At 47.5% G+C, this 24258-nt stretch overlaps 1 protein-coding gene across 2 annotated transcripts in view; it reads left to right on the top strand.

Moving 5' to 3' along the window:
* Positions 1 to 24258, top strand: part of USP22 (ubiquitin specific peptidase 22) — a 101832-nt gene that overhangs the window by 64618 nt on the left and 12956 nt on the right. For both annotated transcript variants that reach the window (XM_048492555.1, XM_048492554.1), the window contains 4 exons: positions 8146 to 8315; positions 16498 to 16645; positions 19121 to 19226; positions 22006 to 22164. In XM_048492555.1, the coding sequence (XP_048348512.1) occupies positions 8146 to 8315; positions 16498 to 16645; positions 19121 to 19226; positions 22006 to 22164 (583 nt within the window). The remainder of the gene's footprint in view (positions 1 to 8145; positions 8316 to 16497; positions 16646 to 19120; positions 19227 to 22005; positions 22165 to 24258) is intronic.

The following is a 24258-nucleotide window of genomic DNA, read 5'->3' as shown; positions in this document are numbered from 1 at the left end:
AATGTCAGATGTGGGAAGGCTCGGAGGCAGAGGATTAAATGTGTGAATTTTGACAAATTGATGCTGCAAAGAATTGTGGACCGGCTTTCTGAAACGCATTGATTTCAGCAGAAATGTTGCACGGCGAATGTTTGGCTCCAAAGGGCTCTGTTATTGCTGCTGCACTCTTAAGTTTCTGGGGATAATTGGCTATCCTGATTTAACCAGGTCTTAATACTTGCAAAGGGAAAATATGTATACACATCCTTCTTGTATGGAACTGCTTGCTCTCATAGTTTAGGGCAATCCAAAGCTGATAGCTCGTTTCGTTTCTGGATGTCTAATTTGGAGTCGGAGACGCCTCACCCTTGAGATTACCAAGGGACCAACTAACTGGAACCGCATACATAAGTTTCCAGAGCATGGAACTGAAGATCACAAGTGGCAGATTCAGTGAAGTAAAAAAAATATCCTAATCTGTGGAGTTTTGTTTTGCTGAGAGTCGTGAAGATTCTTGACTTCATGAGATTTGTTTGTAGGAAAGTCTGACTGTTCCAGCCACCCCAACGCTCATCCTATATTCTTTATTGGTAAACTGCTAGGCGCGTACTTTACATACACAAAACGCCCCCTTAATTATGTAATTGCCGGCAACTCATTTGAGGATTTGAGACTCGAGAAGGGGTGTCTTTTTTTGCGTTTCGGGTTACAACTTAATTGGTGCACACTTCCAAATATTGCGACGTGGTTGGGGATTCGGGGGCCCTTGACTGTTCTTTTACGCTTCTGAATTTGATCCGTGGCTCTTAGCTTAATGACATAATCCCAAGGGAACAGATCTCACGAGGGTTCTTGGGGATTTTGAACATGGTGGCGGTGGTGTTATTTGCACACGCTGAACTCTGGAAGTTTTTGAGAAGACCCTCGGAACTATAAGACGTTACCGAGCTGATCTACATGGCCAGTAGTTCGAAAACCGAATCTTTCTTTGTCAAACATTTTTATGAAACTGTTGTAGCAATGATGACGAATCCGTGAGTCACAGAACCCTCACCGAGCCTTCCGTTATCTGCGTACAAAGGACAGCGTGAACCTTGTGGCTCGCTAGCTTTTGATTGTGCCTTTCTTTTTGAGTCACCGGCTGGGGTTGGGTGGGAGGAGAGGCAGGTATGAATACACAGATTTGTTCTCAACCTCAGGAATCTAACTGATCCTTTGGGGATTTTGAAAGCGTCGCGGACCCTAATCACTCAAGACTTGCGTTCTCACCCAGAGGTTTGTCTGAGCATTATAACATGTATTTAGGGCATACCCCCTACTTGCCTGTAGCCGCCGCCTGCCCACGTGATAGGGAGGAAAACACCTGGTATTTTGGTCCAGCCGACAGGGTGAACATCCACAGGGAGCCTCCCGGCAGCTGTGCTTTTGTGTGCGTCAGCACTTTCCGAGGCTAATTTACAAGAGCTTGTGTTTGCTTTAGAGGCAGAGGTGGAGAACTGTAGAAGCAGACTGTGATGATGCAAAAGCCAGAAGTCTGGGCCTGGGCTCACAACAGCACAATACTCACTGAATCATAGTGAGCACCTACAGTTCTGCATTCTCAGAGTCCTTTAGAGCCAGCGCAGTGTAGTGGTTAAAAGCACGTGGATTCTAATCTGGAGAACCAAGTTTGATTCCCCACTCCTCCACTTGAGTGGCAGAGGCTTATCTGGTGAACCAGATGTGTTTCCGCACTCCTGCATTCCTGCTGGGTGACCTTGGGCTAGTCACAGTTCTTCCGAACTCTCTCAGCCTCACCTACCTCACAAAGTGTCTGTTGTGGGGAGAGGAGGGGAGAGGAGCTTGTAAGCCACCTTGAGTCTCCTTACAGGAGAGAAAGGTGGGGTATAAATCCAAACTACTACTACTACTACTTCTTCTTCTTCTTCTTCTTCTTCTTCTTCTTCTTCTTTTTCTTCTTCTTCTCCTCCTCCTCCTCCTCCTCCTCCTCCTCCTCTTCCTCCTCCTCCTGTTATGTTGTCAGTTCCAATGTGATAACTTGCCTGTTCCCTGCAGCGGGGCCCTTTCGTGGCTTTGCGGTCTATCAGAAGTTGTCAGCTAGGCCTCCCTTACCACATTTGGTCAAAATCCTCTGAGGTGCTTGCTGATCAGCTGCGTAGATAACAGTTTATAATCACAGATACCCCATTCGCTGCGTCTTTATGTGGTAGCAGAACTTTTGACCCTGGAATTCTGTGCCTGGTGGAGCAATTCCAGGAATTCGCTGCTGTCTTCCCTTGATTCTTTTTCTCTTGTTTCCATGGGTGCAAGGATAGGCGTAGATGCACGCACTTCCAGAACTGAGCAATGATGCACTCCAGCACATATGTGCTTGTTTTATTTTTTATTCACGTATTTCATAGAATCATAAAGTTGGAAGAGACCCCCAAGGGCCATCAAGTCCAACCCCCTGCCATGCAGGAACACACAATCAAAGCACTCCCGGCATATGTTCATCCATAAAAACCTCCAAAGAAAGAGACTCCACCACCCTCCGAGGCAGCGAATTCCACTGTCCAACAGCCCTGAAAGTTCTTCCTAATGTTTAGGTGGAATCTCTTTTCCTGCACCTTGAATCCATTACTCCACGTCCTAGTCTCTGAGGCAGCAGAAAACAAGCTTGCTCCCTCTTCGACATGGCATCCCTTCAAATATTTAAACATGGCTATCATGTCCCCCCCCCCCTTAACCTTCTCTTCACCAAACTAGACAACCCCGGCTCCCTAAGCCTCAAAGGGCATGGATTCCAGACCTCTGACCATTGTGGTCGCCCTCCTCTGGACCCATTCCAGCTTGTCCATATCACATCCAGCTTTTCGTTTATATTTTCTCCCCAATGGGGGCCCAAAGTGAATTACATCCTTCCCGATTTTTACCTTCCCAAGAGGCTTGGACAATAGGTATGGATTTGAACCTGGGCCTCTGCGTGGCCGTGGTCTGGTGGATCTTGTTCCTAACGTTTTGCCTGCATCTGTGGCTGGCATCCTCAGAGGTGTATCGCTGAGGGAAGTCTGTTATACACGGCGGCCAGTGAGAAGGGAATGTTTAGTGGGGTATATATTGTCCATGCCACTGGACACAGTGTGTAACAGACTTCCCTTGGTGATACACCTCTGCAAGCCTCTTTTCAAGTGTTGGGGTTGCGCCATACCCCGCTCCTGCTCATTCACCAGCTTTGCATTGCCCATTAGAATACAAAAATAAGACTTCTTGGATGATGAAGAAGAAGAGTTTAGATTTATATCCCCCCTTTCTCTCCTGTAAAGAAACTCAAAGGGGCTTACAAACTCCTTTCCCCTCCCCCCCAACAACAAACACCCTGTGCGGAAGGTGGGCCTGAGAGAGCTCAGAAGAACTATGACTAGCCCAAGGTCACCCAGCTGGCATGTGTTGGAGTGCACAAGCTAATCTGGCTCACCAGATAAGCCTCCACAGCTCAAGCGGCACAGCGGGGAATCAAACCTGGTTCTCCAGATTAGAATGCCCCTTCTCTTAACCACTGCGCCACTGCTGACCCATTTCTACCTTTCCATACTGTCCTTCCACCCCTGCTCAGTGCAAGAGGGTAGCCCAACACTGTTCAAGCCCTCAGAAGGAAAACCAACACAGTCGGATGAAATAAGTAACCACACAGGGAGAGGCAACGGAAGAGACCTTCCTAGAAATAGAACAGCACTGAACTGCGGGGAAAAGAAATTCTTGCAGATATAACAGTCTCTGTGGGATTTATTTGGGCCCATATAGCTGACGCAGGTTAATTGTTCTGTTTCAGACAGGGGTGCCGGCAAAATAAACCATATTGAAGCGTACAGCTCATTTTCCTGCTTTATCCTCTATTTGCGTAAGATCTCAGTGTCGTCACAGACTAGAATAATCTGTCGTATCATTACGGCCTGAAATGTTTTTTTTTTAACAAAAAGTTTTATTATTACATTATTGCATTAAACATTACAAATTAGACATTCTAATAATAAACATTCAAACACAAACAAATCACATTACGACCTGAAAAGTTAACTACCGCTCCTTTTAAAAATAAGCAATATTGAACAGCATTTCAGTTTTTAACACTATATCTGCCTGTTTGTTTTGAGAAGAGAGAAGTATCCAACCTGTGCAAATGCACCGGATACGATACGCTAGTTTACAGGTGTCAAACTCGCGGTCCTCCAGATGTTATGGACTACAGTTCCCACCATCCCCTGCCAGCATGATGCTGGCAGGGGGTGATGGGAACTGTAGTCCATAACATCTGGAGGACCGCGAGTTTGACACCTATATGCTAGTTGCTGGCTAGCAGGAGAAAGCGGTAGGGATCAAAGGCGACTTATCAGAGATGTAAGGTGTGTTCTGTCGGGTTCCATTTAACATTAATTTGGTCAAATCTAGGTTTGGGCTTCTCACGATGGGGAAGTCCACGTAGCTAAGAGAGGATTGAAAAATGGCGTGACCTGGCTTTCCTGCTGAAGGAGTATTGGAAGTATAACGTGCCAATTGTCGCACAGCGTATTAATGTTATTTCAAGACATACAGCTTTGCCTTATAAACTCTGTTGACAACAGGTGTGCACTTCCCTTATTTTTGAAACACAAATCACTTGGGAACAGTGGTGGAAATCTATCAGCAGCATATGCTGATCTGTTGGGGTGGGAAGGAATTTGCAGGGATGAACTTAATTTTTGTCAGCCTAGTGGGAGTGAAGTCTGTTTTTTTTTTAAAAAAAAAAGATAACCATCTGCCCAAGATTTCGGTTCTGGTCTCAGGATTCCTGTCCTGCATTTCTCTCTTTTGAAAAAGTTCTCTTTTCCTTGCGCAAGCGTTTTCTGTCCAGAAGCACATCTGAGCTCCTTGTTGTTTGAACTTCAAAAACATGGATGGGTTCTGATCTTGCTGCAGAAGCTGCCTCAATTTGTTGGCAAGCCTACTGTTGCAGTTCTCCAGTGGGAACACGTTAGCTCTTGATGCAAATTTCCATGTGAGTTGTTAATCTAATGCCCCACGGGTCAAAAACACCAGGTTGAGGGAGAACTTCACACAGCTGCTGCCTACGAAACGAGGCAGTACCGTGCTTTCTCCTCACAACTGGTGGGGAGATGGTGTTTTTGAAACTCGCTAAATGAACTAGTTTTTCTGAAAACACCGTTTTGCGCCTGGTGCCGAGTGAACAGCGCCTGGTGGGAGTATGCCACTTTTAGTTGAAATTTTAGGTTTAAATGTACCTTTCACCTCGCAGCAGTCTGCGAGGGACGAGGGGAGACATCTCCTGCCCTCCGACCCCGAGACATTGCCATGGCCGCGGGGGCGTGTCCCCTCGTCCCTGCGGAGCTGCATGGGGTGAGAAAGTACATTTAAACACAAAATGGATGCGCCTCTGTGTGGAGGTGCCTCCGCGAACCGCATCTCCGGGGGCATCACAGAAGCATGCAAATGGCTCTGGGGCTGCACTGAGGTCATTTACCCCGGTGTGCAGCTGCTTCCCTGGCCCGGGCGGAGTGGGCCTAAGGGGCATGTTGTATGTTAACAGCTCTTGAAGAGGGGTAAGTTTTTATTCCATAATACCAAGATGTAGAAGACAATCCCAAGTGTTCTTGCCCGAATGGTGGTTCTAAGAAACGTTGTATTTACCGAACTCTAGACCATTTGCAGCCAAACAGCCCTACGGACGTTATGAAACAGGGTTCTTGTCTAGTCAGGGCTACCTTTCTCAGACCCGCCCCGCTGCGCCTTCAGTCCAGCGCTGTTCCAAACGGCTCTGGAATTGATTTTAAGTGAAGGCTCACAGCTTGATTCAAGGTCACCGCAGAGCTCCTCCGGTATTGATTTACAGGGCCGCAGGCTCGAACAGTCTCCGGCATTTCTAGTGGGAGGGTGCTGCATCGGATGAAATGCAGGGACTCGAGATGCCTCCTGCATCTGCAAGCCGTTCTGTTTGGGCTTCCTTCGTGCCCGTTTAGTTTAGTTTGGAGAGATCTTAAGATGCTGTCGGTCAAAGCACACCCTGTCTGCATTATATCTTTGGAGCTCTTCTCCTGCATATCCCTGTTCCACGTCCAAAGTCATAATCCTGTTTCCCTATAATGGTGGCGGCGGCGTATGGCCTGGTTTCTTTTCATGAGAACTGTAATTAAGGAGTCTGATGGGAAGGAAGACAGCGTGGTATAGCCCGACCTTGTCAGATCTCGGAAACGTCTGAGGTTCAGTACTTGGAGAGACCTCCACGGAAGACTCGGCAGAGGAATACCCTTACACTAGGTTTAATCACAACATTTTGTATTGGATCCCATTTCTGTCAAGCTCCAGGAATTTTGTCTATGGATAGTTTGCACCTAGCCCCAATGAATATGCCTGCACATGAAGATTGCCTGCGTTTTTTCACCTAAGGTAAGGAATGATGGAGTCTTCATTTCAAGCAGAACACGTGCATTCTTGACTTGTAATGTTCCGCTGAATTAAATGTATGATTTCTCCTCGGATGGCGGCCTCCAAGTAAACTGTATCTCCTCCACCAGACATAACCCGTTTTGCTTTTCCACCCCACCTGAGTCCCAAGTGTCTAATTTTAGAGCCTCCTTTAAAGACAGTTCTAAGATATGATATTCGGATTTCATTCCTGTTTTTGTTTGTTTCAGGTCCAATCTGTCGGGCTGAGATTTGACTACAATAATAGCCAACTGTTGAATATTTTTCCCCAAAAAAATAACCAGCAGGATAGCTTTTGCAAGCGGGTTAGCCTTTAGTAAGCTGGGTTCTGATTATGAATCTGTCACACATTTTAGTGGATAGTACTGGTGAAGCGGACAGAAAACCCTAGCGTAGGTGTGGCCTTTGTGTATAAAGTGCGACTCAAGTTTGGCTCCTATTCCTGCCAAAGAGACCCACCAATCAAGTTAATCACAAGGGTAAATAAGTCAATGGAACGACGTAAGTCTGTCTTAGAAATAGGTTGAGCTGTAGATCTGGATCGACAGTTGGACCGATACTGAGAAGACGAACCATACGTAAAGCAAGCTGAGTCCACAAACGTGTAACACACCGTTTTCAATAAACGCATATCAAAACATATGTGTCCAAGTGTTTTGTTTATAAATCAGTCGCATGATACAAGCTTTCCAAAATAAGCAAAAGTATATTCAACCTAAGGCTCCGTGTACATCAATGTCTGCTGTGTCAACGAAGTGACAGCCACGGCCTGCAATCAGGGAAAAGAATTTCCCAAAGTCGGTCTAGAAATATCAATAATTTTAAATCAAAATCCCCGCCTGAAGTTGATAATTTCTAGGAATCTCAACATCAATCTTTTATTGTCAAACCCTTGTGAGCAAAGAGAAAGTCCAACAAGTATTTGGACTTTCCCCCCAAATATGAGGCCTTTCATGTAAGTCAGGAGGGACTCCCTGGCCCTTCACCTGAGAACCCTTTTAATGTGCGGTCATCTTGTGTATAAAATATGCCATCACTTCCTGTCTCTCGAAGCAACTTCCTCAGACGTTCTCCTTAGGAAAAGCACAAAAAAAGACGGAAGATGCTTCATAAGCAGGGTATCTTTATGCGGGATGGATAGGGGCAATCTTGTGGGTCCCAGAGGCCTGCAGTTACACCCAAACAACAATGTGAAGCAGAGGAGATAAATACCTGTTACTTACCTGTACTTTTTTTTTTTTTAAGACCAGCTGATCCTAGATGTGATAAACTAGTTGTTGATACGTACATATTTCGGGCTCCACAGTATCTGAGCCCATTTGAACATGCATCGTGCTGTTTATACATATTCAAAATGTAATCAGAGCTGTATTCTTTGGGGCCGATTGTTTTGAGTAAGCGATTAACTGGGAAGCATAAATGTTTGTCTGTGTCGATGTATAGCTTCTGCGTCTTAACAGCTTAGCCTTGGCCACGAGCTTTCACAAAAAGAGAGAATTAAACACAAACGTTTTGAGTAGAAGAGGTGACAACTTTTGATGTGTTTGGAACAACAATGTCTTTTTGAAAGGAAAGAGGTTCCTCGGTTGATACTGACATGTGCTGAACGTGTTAGTCTGTTTCCCCTCCTTAAATGAAGTCAGCGATAGTTGTCAACAGAGCAATATTTATTTTTTTTCCTCTCTCCCCCTTTCTACTTTTTGACAGGTCTCCGAGGGCTAATCAATCTTGGGAACACGTGTTTTATGAACTGTATTGTCCAAGCACTTACCCACACTCCACTACTGCGAGATTTCTTCCTCTCCGACAGACACAAATGTGAAATGCAAAGCCCCAGCTCATGTCTGGTCTGTGAAATGTCTACGCTTTTTCAGGAGGTGAGTCGCCTGTTTCTTTGTTTTTGTTTTCTCAGACCTTGGCAAGTTGCACGTTCCTGTGTCCTGATTTATATCGTTTAGCACCCTTAAGCTTTGATTTCTCCCCATCTGTGCAGGCATCCCAACAAACCGTGGTTTTGTACCAACCGTGGGATGGTGCACCGGCTATGTTCCTCCTGTCTCTGTGGTGCGCTGGCATGACAGCTGGAGGTGAAACAGGCTGCCCTAAACTTAGCTTGGCCATTCATGCATCATTCGACACAGCAATTCAAAAGAACCATGGTTTGGCAGTCCATTTCAAACCACGGCTTCTGATTTCGGTTGGCCAGTTAGTCATAGGCTGGAGTTTAGTTTGGACCCACCGGACCAAACCATAGTTAAATCTTTAATCTTTTATGGCATATTGTCCAAATAGAGCTTTATAGGGGTAGGGTGTTGGCCAGAGTAGTAATCACATTAAAAAAAACCCCAGTGTGGTTATTGCCAACCAAGGAAAGGACCTGCCCACCATCGCCCACAACATTAACCTTATGACAAACAACAGTACAACTTTGTGTGGAAAATAATATTGGCTATAGCCATTTATTTATTGGTTCAAGGTAAAGAGAAGCGTAAGGTGCAGCATGGGGGTCTGATCTAAGAACATAAAAACATAAGAAAGAGCCTGTTGGGTCAGACCAGAGTCCATCTAGTCCAGCACTCTGCTACTCGCAGTGGCCCACCAGGTGCCTTGGGGAGCTCACAGGCAGGAGGTGAAAGCAATGGCCTTAAGAACATAAGAAAGAGTGCTGTCCCCTAGCATCCGATTTCCTCAAGCCCGCCTGCTGAGGAAAAACCACAACCAATGGAGCATGATGGGAAATTCCAGATGGGCCACTACCTGAAGATTCTCTTTGTTGCTAGCCTTAATAGCCCACGCCTAGGCTCCACTTCACACTTCTTAGGGAGGTTCCATAGAAATGGGTAAACTCACCCGCTCACCCACACCAAGAGATCAGTCCCCCCCTGCGCCAATGGCTATGACAAAATTCAGCATGCACAACACAACAATCTTGCAAAAAAGGGAGAGGAGGGTGGGGATCCACCGGTTCTCGCGAACGTAATAGCTGTGGGCCCTGGTCCGCAGTCTACCTTTGCGGTGCGGCTCCAGGTGGGCCCCCTTTCCGACATTAGGACAGGACCCAGCTTCCTGACATCAAACACGGCAATGTGCCAGCCCAGCCCGTACATGCCCATTAGGGCAACTGAAGTCTCGCTGGCTGGCCTGGACCCAAGAAGATCCAGGAAGGACCGGCTTGATATTGTGCTTCTCTTTCCCAGTCAGCAATGGCAGCCGACGTTATTCTCGGCCACTTATTTATCACTGTAACTTAAGGCAGGATGCTGTGGTATAAGGTAGAACACGTCCGCACTACTAGCTTTTCATTAGTCCCGAACAGAAGCTGCTGTTACGATCTCCCTTTTCTTGCATGGGAAGCGTGTAATCGGCACAGCAGAAGTTCTTGTTCGCACCATCAGTTTCCTAACGCTGAAACAGACTTAAATACTAATCAGCAGAAAGGTACCTTGTTCTGCTTGTAGTCCTCATTCCCTCTTTACCGGGACCAAAAAAGGAATAGAGCGAAGCATTCCTGGAAAATCGTGGCGGGATTATTCTCCCTGGGAGCACCACACGGAGGTCTCTCGCTGAAAACAGCGGCCATTCACAATAGCTGCTAATTTGTTTCGTAGGCGTGCCCACGGGATTCCATCTCGTAAAGCTGTTTGCTTTTTTCCAAAGGCAGGTTTGACATCACCGCGCAGCTTTCAGCAAAAACGATGTTTTAAAGCCTAATTGCTCGTTCCATTTATTTCCTGTCGCAACAAAGTCACACGTGAACGTGTTTGTGCGATTTGGCTGTGCGGGTCGAGGGGGCGGCTTTGGCCTCTTGATCGGAGAATGCCGTTCAGAAGCGACGTGGACGCGCAGTTAAGAGTCTAGTTCGATTTTAGCTCGTAATCTAAAATTATCCCTGAATAATTGTTCTTCGCGGTTTGTAAGCGAATCGCACCATGCGGTCATTGGACATTGAAAAGAAAGTTAATTTAAAAACACACGATTGCTCAGAATACTCTTTAGAGCATAGGTGTCAAACTTGCGGCCCTCCAGATGTTATGGACTACAGTTCCCATCATCCCCTGCCAGCATGATGCTGGCAGGGGATGATGGGAACTGTAGTCCATAACATCTGGAGGGCCGCAAGTTTGACACCTGTGCTTTAGAGGGTCAGAAGACAAAGTCAGCCAGCAGGAATGTAGGGGTGCAGAAACACATTCGGTTCACCAGATAGGTGGAGGAGTGGGGAATCAAACCCTGTTCTCCAGATTAGAATCCACCTGCTCTTAACCACTTAACCACTATACCTTTAAGGAATCTCAAAGCCGCTTCCAATTGCCTTTCCTTCCCTTCCCTGCAACAGGACCCTTGTGAAGTAGGTGGGGCTGAGAGAGTCCTGAGAGAACTGTGGCTGGCCCAAGGTCCCCCAGCAGGCTTCATGTGGAGGAGCAGGGGAAACAAACCTGGTTCACCAGATTCGAGTCCACCGCTCATGTGGAAGAGTGGGGAATCCAACATTCTGAGGATCCCAGCTGACTTCCGCGACTTGATACAGTGATATAATTAAGCACCTTTTGTATATATTTGCTCATTTGGCCCCGTTTTATTCTGCTTCCGTTCAGCACAACCGAAAATCCTACGCAGTGCACTGAAATCCCACCCTCAGTCGCTGGGAATCCCGCCCAAACACCCTTTGGGTGTCTTAGATTTCATCAGACATTCTCTTTATGCTTTCACACCTCAGTTCACGTTCAAACTTTTCTTTTTTAATGAATTCTGAGATAGTTGGCTAAATACAATAGATGACGTCACCCCTGTGCTGAACGATCCGAACTGGCGGTCCACTGGTTTCTGGGGGCTCATCCTAAGCGCGACGTCTTTGCCTTTAAGGGACGATGTCCTCTCGTATCATCCGGGCCACCTGCTCAGGTCCTGTCCCAGAACCCCCGCTCTCTGTGATTCCGCCTTTAGAGATGAGAATGGCAGTGGTCATAGAGTGGGCTTCTTGAATGCTGGCGCTCTGCCTTTGAAATTCCTTCCTTGATGTTTTCCTGGGGTCTGGTTGGCGGCCCTTCAGGCATCAGACCTGGCCATTTCTATGTATTGTCGAAGGCTTTCCGCGGCTGGATTGGTTTCCCACCCTGGGACATGGACAATATACCACACTAAGCTTTCCCTTCTCACTTAAACACAGCGCGAAACAGACTTCCCTCTGTGATACGCCTCAGAAGATGCCAGCCACAGATGCAGGTGATACGTTAGGAACAAGATCCACCAGACCATGGCCACACAGCCCGGGAAACCCACCAGGTGCTCAGGAGCAGCAGCAGCAGAAGGCCATTGCTTTCACATCCTGCCTATGAGCTCCCAAAGGCATCTGGTGGGCCACTGCGAGTAGCAGAGTGCTGGTCTAGATGGACTCTGGTCTGATCCAGCAGACTTGTTCTTATGTTCTTCTTATAACTAGCCATTTCTCTGTACCCAGCCATTTGGACTGAAGTGTTCCATCTTTTCAGCTGGTTTTATCTGGTTTCATGGTTTCCAATTTGCGCTCTGTTCTGTGGCTATTGGTTTAGCCTTCCCAGTGTTGTGTTTAGGGCTTGTTTTGACATCGGCAGTCCTTGTTTGTATTATTTTGTTGCATTTTGGTGTTACTTGAGCAGATCTTTGCTGAGGCAGTATAGACATTGTCTAAATAAGTAAACATTCTCTAGGGGCATAGCCTAATCTATTAGGGATGCATTTGGCTTGGAAGATGTGGTTTGGGTGCAAGGGTTGGACTAGATCAGTGATGGCGAACCTATGGCATGGGTGCCAGAAGTGGCACTCAGAGCCCGCTCTGTGGGCACGCGCAGACAGAGTCGTCCCCCCCCCCCCACACACTCACATCTAGGCTGGCCTGGGCTGCTGGGCTTGATTATTAGCATTAAACCTAAGACCTAGCTTTGGGGAGTCAGTGTAGGTAACCCTGTTAAACCCCACTGATTTTCATGCGAAGAACTAAAGCGCAATCCTTTACCTGGGAGTAAGTTCGGTTGCTGGCAATGGGGCTTGCTTCTGAGTAAACCCTCCTAGGGTCGTGATTCACCTGTTGGAAGAGTTGCACGGTTGCTTCAAAGCAAAGCCACCACCCAAGCTTACTCCCGCAGTAACGCATGCCTCAGAGCCAACCGGTTTTCTAAACAAAACCTCAGTATTCAGGTTAAATTGCCGTGGTTATACCTCTATGAAGCAACAAGTGGGTTTTGGGTTGCAATTTGGGCACTCGGTCTCGAAAAGGTTCGCCATCACTGGACTAGATGTTCTTATGCTCTTTGGGCTTCATCTTTGTGTGTTTGTGTGGGCTTACGCACATGTATGCTTTTTAAATTCCATATGTGTTTGTGTGTGCTAAGTGTCATCAAATTGCAACTGATTTACAGTGACTCCGTATGGTTTTCGAGGCAAGAAGAGTTTGCATTTATATCCCACCTTTCTCTCCTGTAAGGAGACTCAAGGTGGCCTACAAACTCCTTTCCCTTCCTGCAACAGACACCTTGGGAGGTAGGTGGAGCTGAGAGAGTCCTGAGAGAACTGTGACTAGCCCAAGGTCACCCAGCAGGAACGTAGGAGCAGGGAAACACATCTGGTTCACCAGATAAGTGTCCGCCATTCCAGTGGAGGAGTGGGGAATCAAACCCAGTACTTCAGATTAGAATCCACCTGCTCTTAACCACCATGCCACCCTGTCAGGGGTCTAGAAAATGATGTGTGGTGTGGAGAGAGCAGAAAAGGAGACGCCTTTCTTCCTCATAAGTATTTCTTGACTCAACGCGTGGCTAAATTTGGAACTCCCTGCTCCAGGATGTAGTAAAGGCTGCCAACTGGGGAGGCCTTAAGGACATGTTAATGGAAGATAGGGATATCCACGGCTACTAGTTGGTACGAGTCCTGATGCACACCTATTCTCTCCAGTATCAGGGAGCATGCTTATGATATTAGGTGCTGTGGAACGCCAGCAGGATAATGCCCTTGCCGCCATCTTGCTTCCGGCTTCCTGGAGGCACCTGGTTGGCCGCTGTGTGAACAGACCGCTGGGCTTGATTGGCTGATCTAACCTGGTTTATGTTCTTACATCTTATGTTCATCAGTATCTTCTAGTTTTACTTTTTGAGAGACTTTCAGGCCCTGTATTGTAGCCACACGGGGTACTGTAAGGGTCTGTTACTTCAGTCATCAACAAGACTCAGGAAGATTCCAAGAGCTTTATTGGAACTGTGTCAGCCCAGGTTCAGGTAGCCAAAACTCCCTGACCCCCGGTATATACTTTACAGTTTAGTTCAACCCCTGGTGTCCCCCCCACCCTTGCATTCCCACAATATCAGCATGTGAAAGGACAGTGAGAGCAACAGCATTGTTTGGTACAGACAGTTTACTCCTCCAAGAATGCAGATAAGGAGAAACGGTTAAGCTCTATTGAACTAGGTATGGCCCCTGTAGCCTTGAGCGATGATAATGGCCAGGACATCTGCAGCTGGGCTGTGAACGTGCAAACTGCCAGGCCTGGAATGGCACAGGCCTGGACATTGTGCTCCAGACTCTGTCTGGAGGAAACGTATGTTCAGCGGTATACATGTCTACTCAGAATGTATACTCTGCTTTCCCAAACCCCTTCCGCCCCTTCTTTGTTTCTCCCTGTGTTGGAATCGGTGCCGCCTTTGCGCTCCATCGTGGGCCCGTTTCGTCTCCTTGTCTGCTTATCTGTTGAAAACGACAAAGATCTGGAATCGCCATTAAGCTTCTCTTGGGGTGGGGTGGGGTCTAAATGAAACACGCAGCCACGCCGGCTACCCATACAGCAGCGCTTGTTCTCACCTGGGGCCCCTCTCCAGGCGTCTCTTCTGCATGGCGTTAGCCAGTAATTTGAGAGAGCTGCTACTTAAAATTCTTTTGCATCCCAACGAAGCACTAAATAATATAAAATTGGACGGCTGCAGTGAAGTAATTATAGCAAGTGCTGTACTGGGTAGAGTGACCAAGATAGCGTTGGGGGATAATTGTAAGGAATGACGGGCACCGAGGAGTTTTATTGCTGCGGTTCCTTGAATTATGTTGTCACGGTAGCTTTGTCAGCAGATTTCAATTACCACGCCCGGGCTGCAGTCCCTCCGTATCGTTCGCGTTGGCATCCTGGAGTTGCCTGTATTGATCCTGTTGTAGTGCAGCAGTGCGGTCCCTTGCCAAAAATTATGCTTAGCTCTGCAAGGAGAGGAACTTTCTCTGTTGCCTGTGCTACGTGATGCCTGGGCTCACCTCAAAGAGTCAAGCTGGAGGGGTTGCCGGAAAGATTATGGAGCGAGTATCCCGCCCGACTGCATGGCCCATTCACGAGCTGAACCTCAAGTCTCCAAAAGAAGTAGCTCGGAATGATGTCTGTTCCCCCCAGAAAGATTACTGAGCAAGTGTCCTGCCCATCTGCGTTACCCATTGAGGAGCTGAATCTCAAGTTGCCAAAAGGAATAGCCCAGAAATGATGTCAGTCATTATCTAGCCCAGAAATTATGTTGCTCAGTGTCTAGTCCAGAAATGTTAGTCAGTGGGTAGCACAGAAATGATGTCAGTCAGTGGGTAGTGCAGAAATGCAATCGGTCAGTATGTAGCCCAGAAATTATTGTGTAACCCGGTGTGTTGCCCACAAAGTCATTGTGTAGCCCTGAAATTATGTTGGTCATTGTCTAGCCCAGAAATTATGTTCGTCAGTGTATAGTCCAGAAATGCAGTCGGTCAGTGTTTAGCCCAGAAATGATGTCTGTCAGTGTGTAGCCCGGAAATTATGTTGGTCAGTGTCTAGCTCAGAAATGTTAGTCAGTGTCTAGCCCAGAAATGATGTTAGTCAGTGTGTCGTCCAGAAGTGCAGTCTGTCAGTGTTTAGCCTGGAAATGATGTCAGTCATTGGGTAGCGCAGAAATGCTATTGGTCAGTGTCTAGCCCGGAAGTGAAGCCAATCAGTGTGTAGCCCAGAAATGATGTCAGTCACTGTGTAGCCCGGAAATGATGTCATTCTGTGTCTAGCCCGGAAATGCCGTCAGTCAGTGCCTGGCCTGGAAATGATATCAGTCAACGCATGATCTCTCTGTCACATGCCACTGTGGATTCCCTGGTCTGAAGTCACATCAAGTGTGAGAAGGGAGAATACGTACTTTGGCATTTCAACGAAATCTAAGCACATCACTGTGCAGTCTTTTTGGTCCTGAATGCCCGTGTCATAATTACAAAAAAATTAACATGCTTTGTCTGTTCCTTGGGGAGCTGTGAATCCAGTGAGAGCGTAGGACAGGTCGGCAGCCGGGACAGGTGTGTGACCAGGTGTGCCGTCCAAAAAAAGGGGAGTCAGCATAGCCATCTGCTGGCCATCCTCTTGCCTGTTTGCTGTGCTTGCAATATGTATCTGGTGGGCGCTCCTGCGCTCAGTTAACTGGAGGGGGGGACACACCAGATGTGACAGCTAATGTGGCTACCGCTGGGAATTTCACTTCTGTAATGAAGCTACGGAGGCACATGATGGGATGATATTATGCTGTACATTCATTCCTCCTTTCTCCAAAGTACCAGCCCGTAATGGAGGGGGCGATAGCAGGGAATTGCATGCTATTTTATTGTACAGTGCCTTTCCGTACTGCATGTCATCTCCTGGCCTTGCTCAGCTTGTGGGAGCTTTGGGGATTTTGAGTGCCAGGAGGGGTTATCCCCATAAAATGGCTGCCGTACGATGCTGAGGCCAGCTGAAGCAGGCGGGAGTAACGCAAAAGTGTTTTTTCTCAAGACCTGCTCATTGTTGAAATTCAAATCAGAGAGAAATGCAGATTTGGGAGATCTCTAAAGAAAGCCAGCCCGCCCATCCGTCTGCAAGATCCGAGTCTAGCTGTTAATGGCAGGATTTTTCGGAGGGCATCGATTCGCAGGGTCGCCGTAAGTTGGAAGCCAAATTTAGGGCACTTCGCAGCACGCGCACGCAAATCTAAATGAGAGATTGTTGTATGTTTTAGAGGCTGCCGGATAATATTTGAACAAATGTTTGTTTTCTTTTCCTTTCCTCTTCCCAAGCAGTTCTACTCTGGGCACCGATCTCCTCACATTCCATATAGGTTACTGCACCTGGTATGGACGCACGCACGGCATTTAGCAGGGTACGAGCAACAGGATGCGCACGAGTTCCTCATTGCTGCGTTAGATGTGCTGCATCGACACTGCAAAGGTGAGTTTTTCCCCTTGGCGGAGGTGGGACAAGTCACGGTCACCTGCCACAGGTGACACACAGCTGCCGTATACGGAAGTCAAATGGCAAACCACCTCATAAATAAAGCCTGCCTAAGTAAGCATCGCGACGTGAGGTCCCCTCATGGGTCAGTGATGACTTTTACGTTTGCTATACTGTGTAGGCCCGTGGTGGCGAACCTTTGGCACTCCAGATGTTATGGACTACAATTCCCATCAACCCTTGCCAGCATGGCCAATTGGCATGCTGGCAGGGGCTGATGGGAATTGTAGTCCATAACATCTGGAGTGCCAAAGGTTCGCCACCACTGGTGTAGGCTGTTAACCTTTAGGGGCTTTTCTGGGTCCCAAGGCCAGCGTGGTGTAGTGGTTAAGAGCAGGTGCACTTTAATCTGCAGAACCGGAGTTTGATTCCCTGCTCTGCCACTTGAGCTGTGGAGGCTTATCTGGGGAATTCAGATTAGGCTGTGCACTCCAACACACGCCAGCTGAGTGACCTTGGACTAGTCACAGTTCTTTGGCGCTCTCTCAGCCCCACCTTCCTCACAGGGTGTTTGTTGTGGGGGTGGGGGGAAGGGAAAAGAGATTGTAACCCCCTTTGAATCTCCTTACAGGAGAGAAGGGGGGGGGGTATAAATCCAAACTCTTCTTCTTAATTAACTTCCCCTCTCCAATCGATTATTATTTCTTAGCATTGAGGCATTGAAATATTTGTGCCGAGTTTGTTTGATTTTAATATTGCCTCTTGATTGATGTGAACCACCCTGAGTCCATCCAGTGGATAATCAGTAAATAAAGTCATATTTGTTACAGATACCTTATTGCAGTGATGGCGAACCTATGGCACGGGTGCCAGAGGTGGCCCTCGGAGCCCTCTCTGTGGGCACACGCACACAGAGTTCGTTATGTGGGGGCGGAAAATAACACACACGCCCCACACATATCTAGGCTGGCCTGGGGCACTGAGCACAACATGCACGCACTGCGGTGAGCAGGGAGGACTTGGCTGGCGGGCCTGGTGTCTGTGCTCCGGGTGGTTGCTGCCCGGGGGGGGGAGGGTGCAGAGGAGGCAGAGATGCTTGAGGGGCACAGAGCAGTGCGAGTGGGACTTGCTGGAGGCTAGAGCAGGCTGGCCCCTGTTTGAGCGGGTGGGGCGGAGGAAGAGGGAGCCAAGCATTTTTTTCTAAACTAAAACCTCAGCATTCAGGTTAAATTGCCGGGTTGGCACTTTGTGATAAATAAGTGGGGTTTGGGTTGCAATTTGGGCACTCGGTCTCAAAAAGGTTCACCATCACTGCCTTATTGGCTTTAAAGGAAGACATCCCCCTCCCCCCAAGTGCCATACACAGTTTTTATTACAACTGCCCATTCTTGTAACCTGCATATAAACCCAAGACCGCCCCCTTTTCTCCTTTGAATCAAGACAGCATCACAGAGCTTTGCTAACCCCAAACACGTGAGCACTTGGATCTTTCGAAGCTCTTCAGCCTCAGACATTCAGAGCCATACAGCCCATACATTTAAGTGGAAACGAGTACTACAGAGCACGTAGAAAGAGAAATTGCCACCGCATCTTCCGTAATTGGAGGCAGCAAGCTTTTACAGTGGCTGAAAGTAGTTTATTTCTCCGCTCTGCCTTGCACACAGAGCAGCGGTGGTATAGTGGTTAAGAGCAGGTGCACTCTAATCTGGAGGAACCGGGTTTGATTCCCCGCTCTGCCGCTTGAGCTGTGGAGGTTATCTGGGGAATTCAGATTAGCTTGTGCACTCCAACATATGCCAGCTGGGTGACCTTGGGCCAGTCACAGTTCTTTGGAGCTCTCTCAGCCCCACCCACCTCACAGGGTGTTTGTTCTGAGGGAGGAAAGGAAAGGAGTTTGTAAGCCGCCTTGAGTCACTTTGCAGGAGAGAAAAGGGGGTATCAATCCAAACTCTTCTTCATTAGAAAGACGTTACTGGAGTCCAGTCTAGCTGTTCTGCTCTAGACTATCCTAGTCCTTGCAAGAATAAAACAGAGATGAGAGAATCACATGAGCTGTCTTGGGTCCCCACTGGCTGGAAAGACTGGGTATAAACGAGGCAAATAAATGAGTACACAAGTCAATAAATAAAATATTAAAAGTCCCTGCTGAGGGGAAAGCACCAAAGCAAGCAAACAGCCAGTGTGGTGTATAGTTTAGGGCAGGGGTCTGCATCCTGTGGCTCTCCAGATGTTCATGGACTACAATTCCCAATTGGCCATCTTGGCAGGGCTGATGGGAATTGTAGTCCATGAATAACTGGAGAGCCGCAGGTTGCAGACCCCTGGTTTAGGGCTAAGACATCTATGAGCCCAGTTCGAATCTACCAAATAGTTCATAGGGCAGTCCTTGGTGGCCTTTTGTAGGATAAAGAAGTCCTTTGTAGGTTAGGAGCACTTTGAAACCAAGCCCTGTTCATTTCCTTTTTTCTTCAGGTGACGATAACGGGAAGAAAGCCAACAACCCCAACCACTGTAACTGCATCATAGACCAAATCTTCACAGGTGGACTTCAGTCGGACGTCACCTGCCAAGTCTGCCAGTAAGCATTTTGATGGTTTAACTCCTTCTGATCAAAATACAGAATCAGCCCTTGACGTGGACGTGGCAAGCAGCTTAATTCGCCTGCCTTCGGGGACTGATGCCCTTGTCTGCAAAGTGGACTTTTTATATCCTTCTCATGAAAACAAAGGTTATTTTAACATATTGCCAAAGGCTTTCACGGCAGGAATCACTGGGGTGCTGTGTGGTTTCCAGGCTGTGTGGTCGTGTTCTAGCAGCACGTTTCGCCTGCATCTGTGGCTGGCATCTTCAGAGGATCTGATAGTAGGAAAGCAAGTGGAGTATATATACCTGTTGGAGTGTCCAGAGTGGGGGAAAGAATCATTGTCTGTTAACAATTGCACCCTTTACTTGTTTACAGACAATGGTTCTTTCCCCCACTCCAACAGGTATATACACTCCACTTGCTTTCCTACTATCAGATCCTCTGAAGATGCCAGCCACAGATGCAGGCGAAACGTCAGGAGAGAATGCTGCTAGAACACGGCCATACAGCCCAGAAACCACACAGCACCCCAAAGGTTATTTTAATGGCTGCTTCAGTTACGTATCCGTTTACGGGGAAGGACTCCAGAGGAAACTCGGCTTCTTGGCTTTTCTGGAGCGGGATGTTAAAAAGCCTGGTCTCCACCTGCAGTGCGGGAAACGGATCAAATGGGCTGTGCCACTCTAAACCGTAGGGAGAGGGAAATCACATTTGTAAGGTATCCCCATGTAAAAAGTGTCTTGAAAATTAAAATAAAGATCAACACGTCGGACAGCGTGGTTCTGGCTTTCCCCTTCGCAAGCTGTGCTAGTTGCACAGTTACAGAGAACTGTTAATGGGAGGAAGTGTGAAAACTGAAATGTCACACTTTCCCTCCTTTAGGGAACGTAGAAGTCTGCCACCTAATTGTACGCCGCACACAGAGCAGGCCTCAGCGGGCAGAAACCTTCTGTGCAAACAGACTAGGGTGGCTACACGGTACCCGTTTGCAGCCTCCGTCCCTCTCTTAACACTGACTTTCTTCCGTTATGATGCGGCAGCCAAGAAAGTCAATGCGATTCTGGGCTGTATCAATAGGAGTATAGCGTCAAGATCGAGGGATGCAATTATACCTCTCTATTCTACATTGGTTAGAACTCACCTGGAATATTGTGTCCTGGGCACCGCAATTCAAGAAGGATATCGACAAGCTGGAATGGGCCCAGAGGAGGGCAACCAAAATGGTCAAAGGTCTGGAATCCATACCCTGTGAAGAGAGACTTAGGGAGCTGGGGATGTTTAGCTTGGTGAAGAGAAGGTTAAGAGGTGACATGATAGCCATGTTTAGATATTGGAAGGGATGTCATGTTGGTGAGGGAGCAAGCTTGTTTTCTGCTGCTCCAGAGACTAAGACCAGAGGAGTCATGGGTTCAAGGTGAAGGAAAAGAGATTCCACCTAAACATCAGGAAAAGCTTCCTGACAGTCAGGGCTGTTCAACAGTGGAATGCGCTCCCTCGGAGTGTGGTGGAGTCGCGTTCTTTGGAGGTCTTTAAAGAGAGGCTCGATGGCCATCTGACAGGAGTCCTTTGGTTGTGTGTTCCTGCATTGCAGGGGGTTGGACTCGATGACCCTTGGGGTCTCTTCCAACTCCATGATTCTATCTGACGAAGGGTATTTTGACTCTTGAAAGTTTAGACCCTGGAAATCTTGGCACCTTTAGGGTGTTGCTGGATTTGCTGTTTCCAAGAGAGGCGTTTGCCTTAACAGCCTATATCCGTGGTGGCGAACCTTTGGCACTCCAGATGTTATGGACTACAATTCCCATCAGCCCCAATTGGCCATGCTGGAAGGGGCTGGTGGGAATTGTAGTCCATAACATCTGGAGTGCCAAAGGTTTGCCACCACTGGCCTATATTGATGACTGTGCTGTCAGCCAGGCCTGACCAGGATTTTAGATGGTGCTTCTTGATCAGTTGAGCACTAAAAGACCAGCATGACGTAGTAGGGGTTAAATCATTGTACTAGGATCTGGGAAACCTAGATTTGAATCCCAAAATTGGCCATATTTACCTGCTGGGTAACCATATTCTCTCAGACATAATCTACCTCCCAGCTTGTTGTGTGGATAAAATGGGGGAGAGAAGAACCCCACATAAATTGAAGTGCCAATACAAGGGAGAAAGGCGGGATATAAATAACATTAATACATAAATGCAAGAAGGCTGTTCCCCATTCCATCATTTCCGGCATACTTCACAGGCTAGACGTTTGTTTTTAAATGAAGGCCAGAGCTCTCAGAACTCCGAGGAATTCTGCACAACTGGGAAAGAGCTGGCTAATTTACACCTTGTGTGTGCGATTGCCATACATTCCCATAAATTCTGAATTTGGCTTGCCAAATATAGCCACCCTAAGTGCTTTCTGTAGACTTAGTGCCCTCTAGAGGTGGATGGACCAGATTGTTTTTCAAGTAAACACGACCTAAAAGAGGGGGCGGTTTCCCACCTTCGTTTTTTAAGAGATGGGAAAAGTCCCCACGAGATTATTCCTTCCCGATTTCCTCTTGGTCTCATGAAAGCCCCTTTTTCTGATATGATCGTGTGACATATGGCGGAAGAGAATCCATTTTACTTTACCGTTTTTACTGTGATCGGGACTCTTTTCCCCGGGGCCACGTTATTCCATGACAGTTCAAGCACCTCCTACGTCCAAAGTGGACACGCCACGTGGCCTTTGCCCGATGCGTAGTGTTGTAAATTTGCGGCTAAACTTTGTTTTCTCTTTTCTTCCCAGTGGTGTTTCCACGACAATAGACCCGTTCTGGGACATCAGTTTGGACTTACCGGGTTCCTCCACCCCGTTTTGGCCTCTGAGTCCAGGGAGCGACGGCAGTGTGGTGAATGGGGAGAGCCACATGTCAGGAACCACCACCCTCACAGACTGCTTGCGAAGGTACACGCCGTGGCAGGCGGCGTTCGTGCCGGGGCGGGGGGGATCTCAACTTCCCTCCCGCTGTCCACAGACGAGTCGTTTTTACAGGCGCACGGCCAAGGGAGAAAAACCGCCCTTCAACTGCAGTGAACTGCTGAATCATCTTGCAGATCCATTCATTTCGCTTGCAGGGGGAAAAAGAAAAGAGAGAGGGAGAGAGAGAGAGAGGAGACCAGAACAAAATAAAAGCTGTGTAGCATAAACAGAAGCTGGTAGAGACTCGAGGGGAGCCATCCTACCTGCTGAGCCTTTGGCTGGTTTTTCCGTGCTTTGGGTTCAACACAGTATTCAGCCCCCGATGATAAGTTTATGTATCAGAGGCTTTTGTTTGCTATAACGTGCTTTCCTCTTTGGTGGATCACCTGCGGTTTCTGAGGCTAGAGGGACTTCGAAGCTCGATCTTCCTCATTTCCAAAGATTCTTTATGTATATTTTAGTGTCTCATGTTGGTGGAAAGTAGTGGCTTTTTAAAAACAACCCTCCAACTTTCTCTCCCCCACCCCTTTTATTTTATTTTATAAGATTTGTACCCCGCCCATTTTTGGCCGAGACCTGGCTCAGGGTGGCGTAAAAGTTAAAACACAATAACAGTGATATGAAACAGATTTAACGCTAAAACCTAACATTTATGGTGGCACGCTATTTAGTAAAAATCCAGCCTAAACATTCCTTCCACCCCCTATCCTGACTTCAGTCATTCTCTTTTTGTCAGAAGGGGGAAGGGGCATGCAAATTGAAAATGCACAAGGTAAGGTGTAGTGGTTAAGAGCAGGTGGATTCTAATCTGGAGAACCAGGTTTGATCCCCCACTCTTCCACTTGCATGGTGGAGGCTTCTCTGGTGAACCAGATTTGTTTCCTCATTCCTACATTGCTGCTGGGTGACCTTGGGCTAGTCACAGTTCTGTTAGAACTCTCTCAGCCCCACGTACCTCACAGGGTGTCTGTTGTGGGGAAATGAAGGGAAAGGAGCTTGTAAGCCACCTTGAGTCTCCTTACAGGAGAGAAAGGCAGGGTATAAATCCAAACTCCTCCTCCTCTCCTCAAGTATGGAAGCTCTCTGGGATACCTCTGTAGAAACCTGTTCTGGATGAATCTCAAATAGGGTAACCCCAGGACTCTTATGTTCTCAGTACTGTATTGTATGATTCTGCTCTCCTCCACCTGAAGCCTGCTAGGTGACCTTGGGCCAGTCACAGTTCTCTCAGAACTCCCTCAGCCCCACCTATCTTACTAAAACCCAACCCCTCTTTGTAGATATGCTTTGAGACGCCTTAAAGGTAGAAGCAAGTGGGGTCTAAAAACCAACTCTTCTTCCTAGACATGCTTTGAGACTCCTCAAATGTAGAAGCGAGACCTCTTCCGCACATGCAGATTAAGGCACTTCCAGTCCACATGCACCATTGTTTGCATGTGGATTTTGCCATTCCACACAGTAAAATCCAGCTGCAAAGTGCATTGAAAGTGGATTGAAAGTCCATTATTCTGCATGTGCGGAAGGGGCCCAAATGGGGTATAGAAACCAGCTCTTCTTTGTCTTGGTTTGCAAGGAATATTTCTCTGTTCTGATAGCATTCTAGGTGACAAAGTATGCACAGTTTGCAGTTACTGGGACAGCTGGAAGCTGTATTTGGGACTTAGCACGAGCCATTCACAGAGAGCATGTCCAGAGTTCCTCTCAAGAGTCCAATACAATGTCACAGTTGTCGGAGTGGAAGTCAAGAAGAGCAGTCGAAAGCTCCGCTTCGTTCCACTCTCTAAAAACCATTGAGTAAGGACAGAGAGCTATGAACTACGTTAAAAGGATTAAACGACCTTGAAGATCCATAATCTCACCTGCCTTCAGATCAGTCCTTTCTGAGTCTCCAATACAACACAGGATTTTTAAAAATTAAAAGAATTCCTCGCTCCTCCTGATCTTAATGGAACATAGTCCTGCTGAGAAACTCGAGTGGTTTATATGTTTCTAAGCGTAAACTAAACCAAGAGCCACACAGCAGTTTGTGACCTTTTTTTCAAAGTAAGCCCGCTGTACTTCCATCCGGTCAATTGCTAG

Source organism: Sphaerodactylus townsendi, linkage group LG04 (genome assembly GCF_021028975.2).
Source record: "Sphaerodactylus townsendi isolate TG3544 linkage group LG04, MPM_Stown_v2.3, whole genome shotgun sequence".
In the NCBI taxonomy this organism is placed as follows: Eukaryota; Metazoa; Chordata; class Lepidosauria; order Squamata; family Sphaerodactylidae; genus Sphaerodactylus; species Sphaerodactylus townsendi.
Note: the sequence above shows the minus strand (reverse complement) of the source record. Positions and strands in the feature narration are given on the sequence as shown.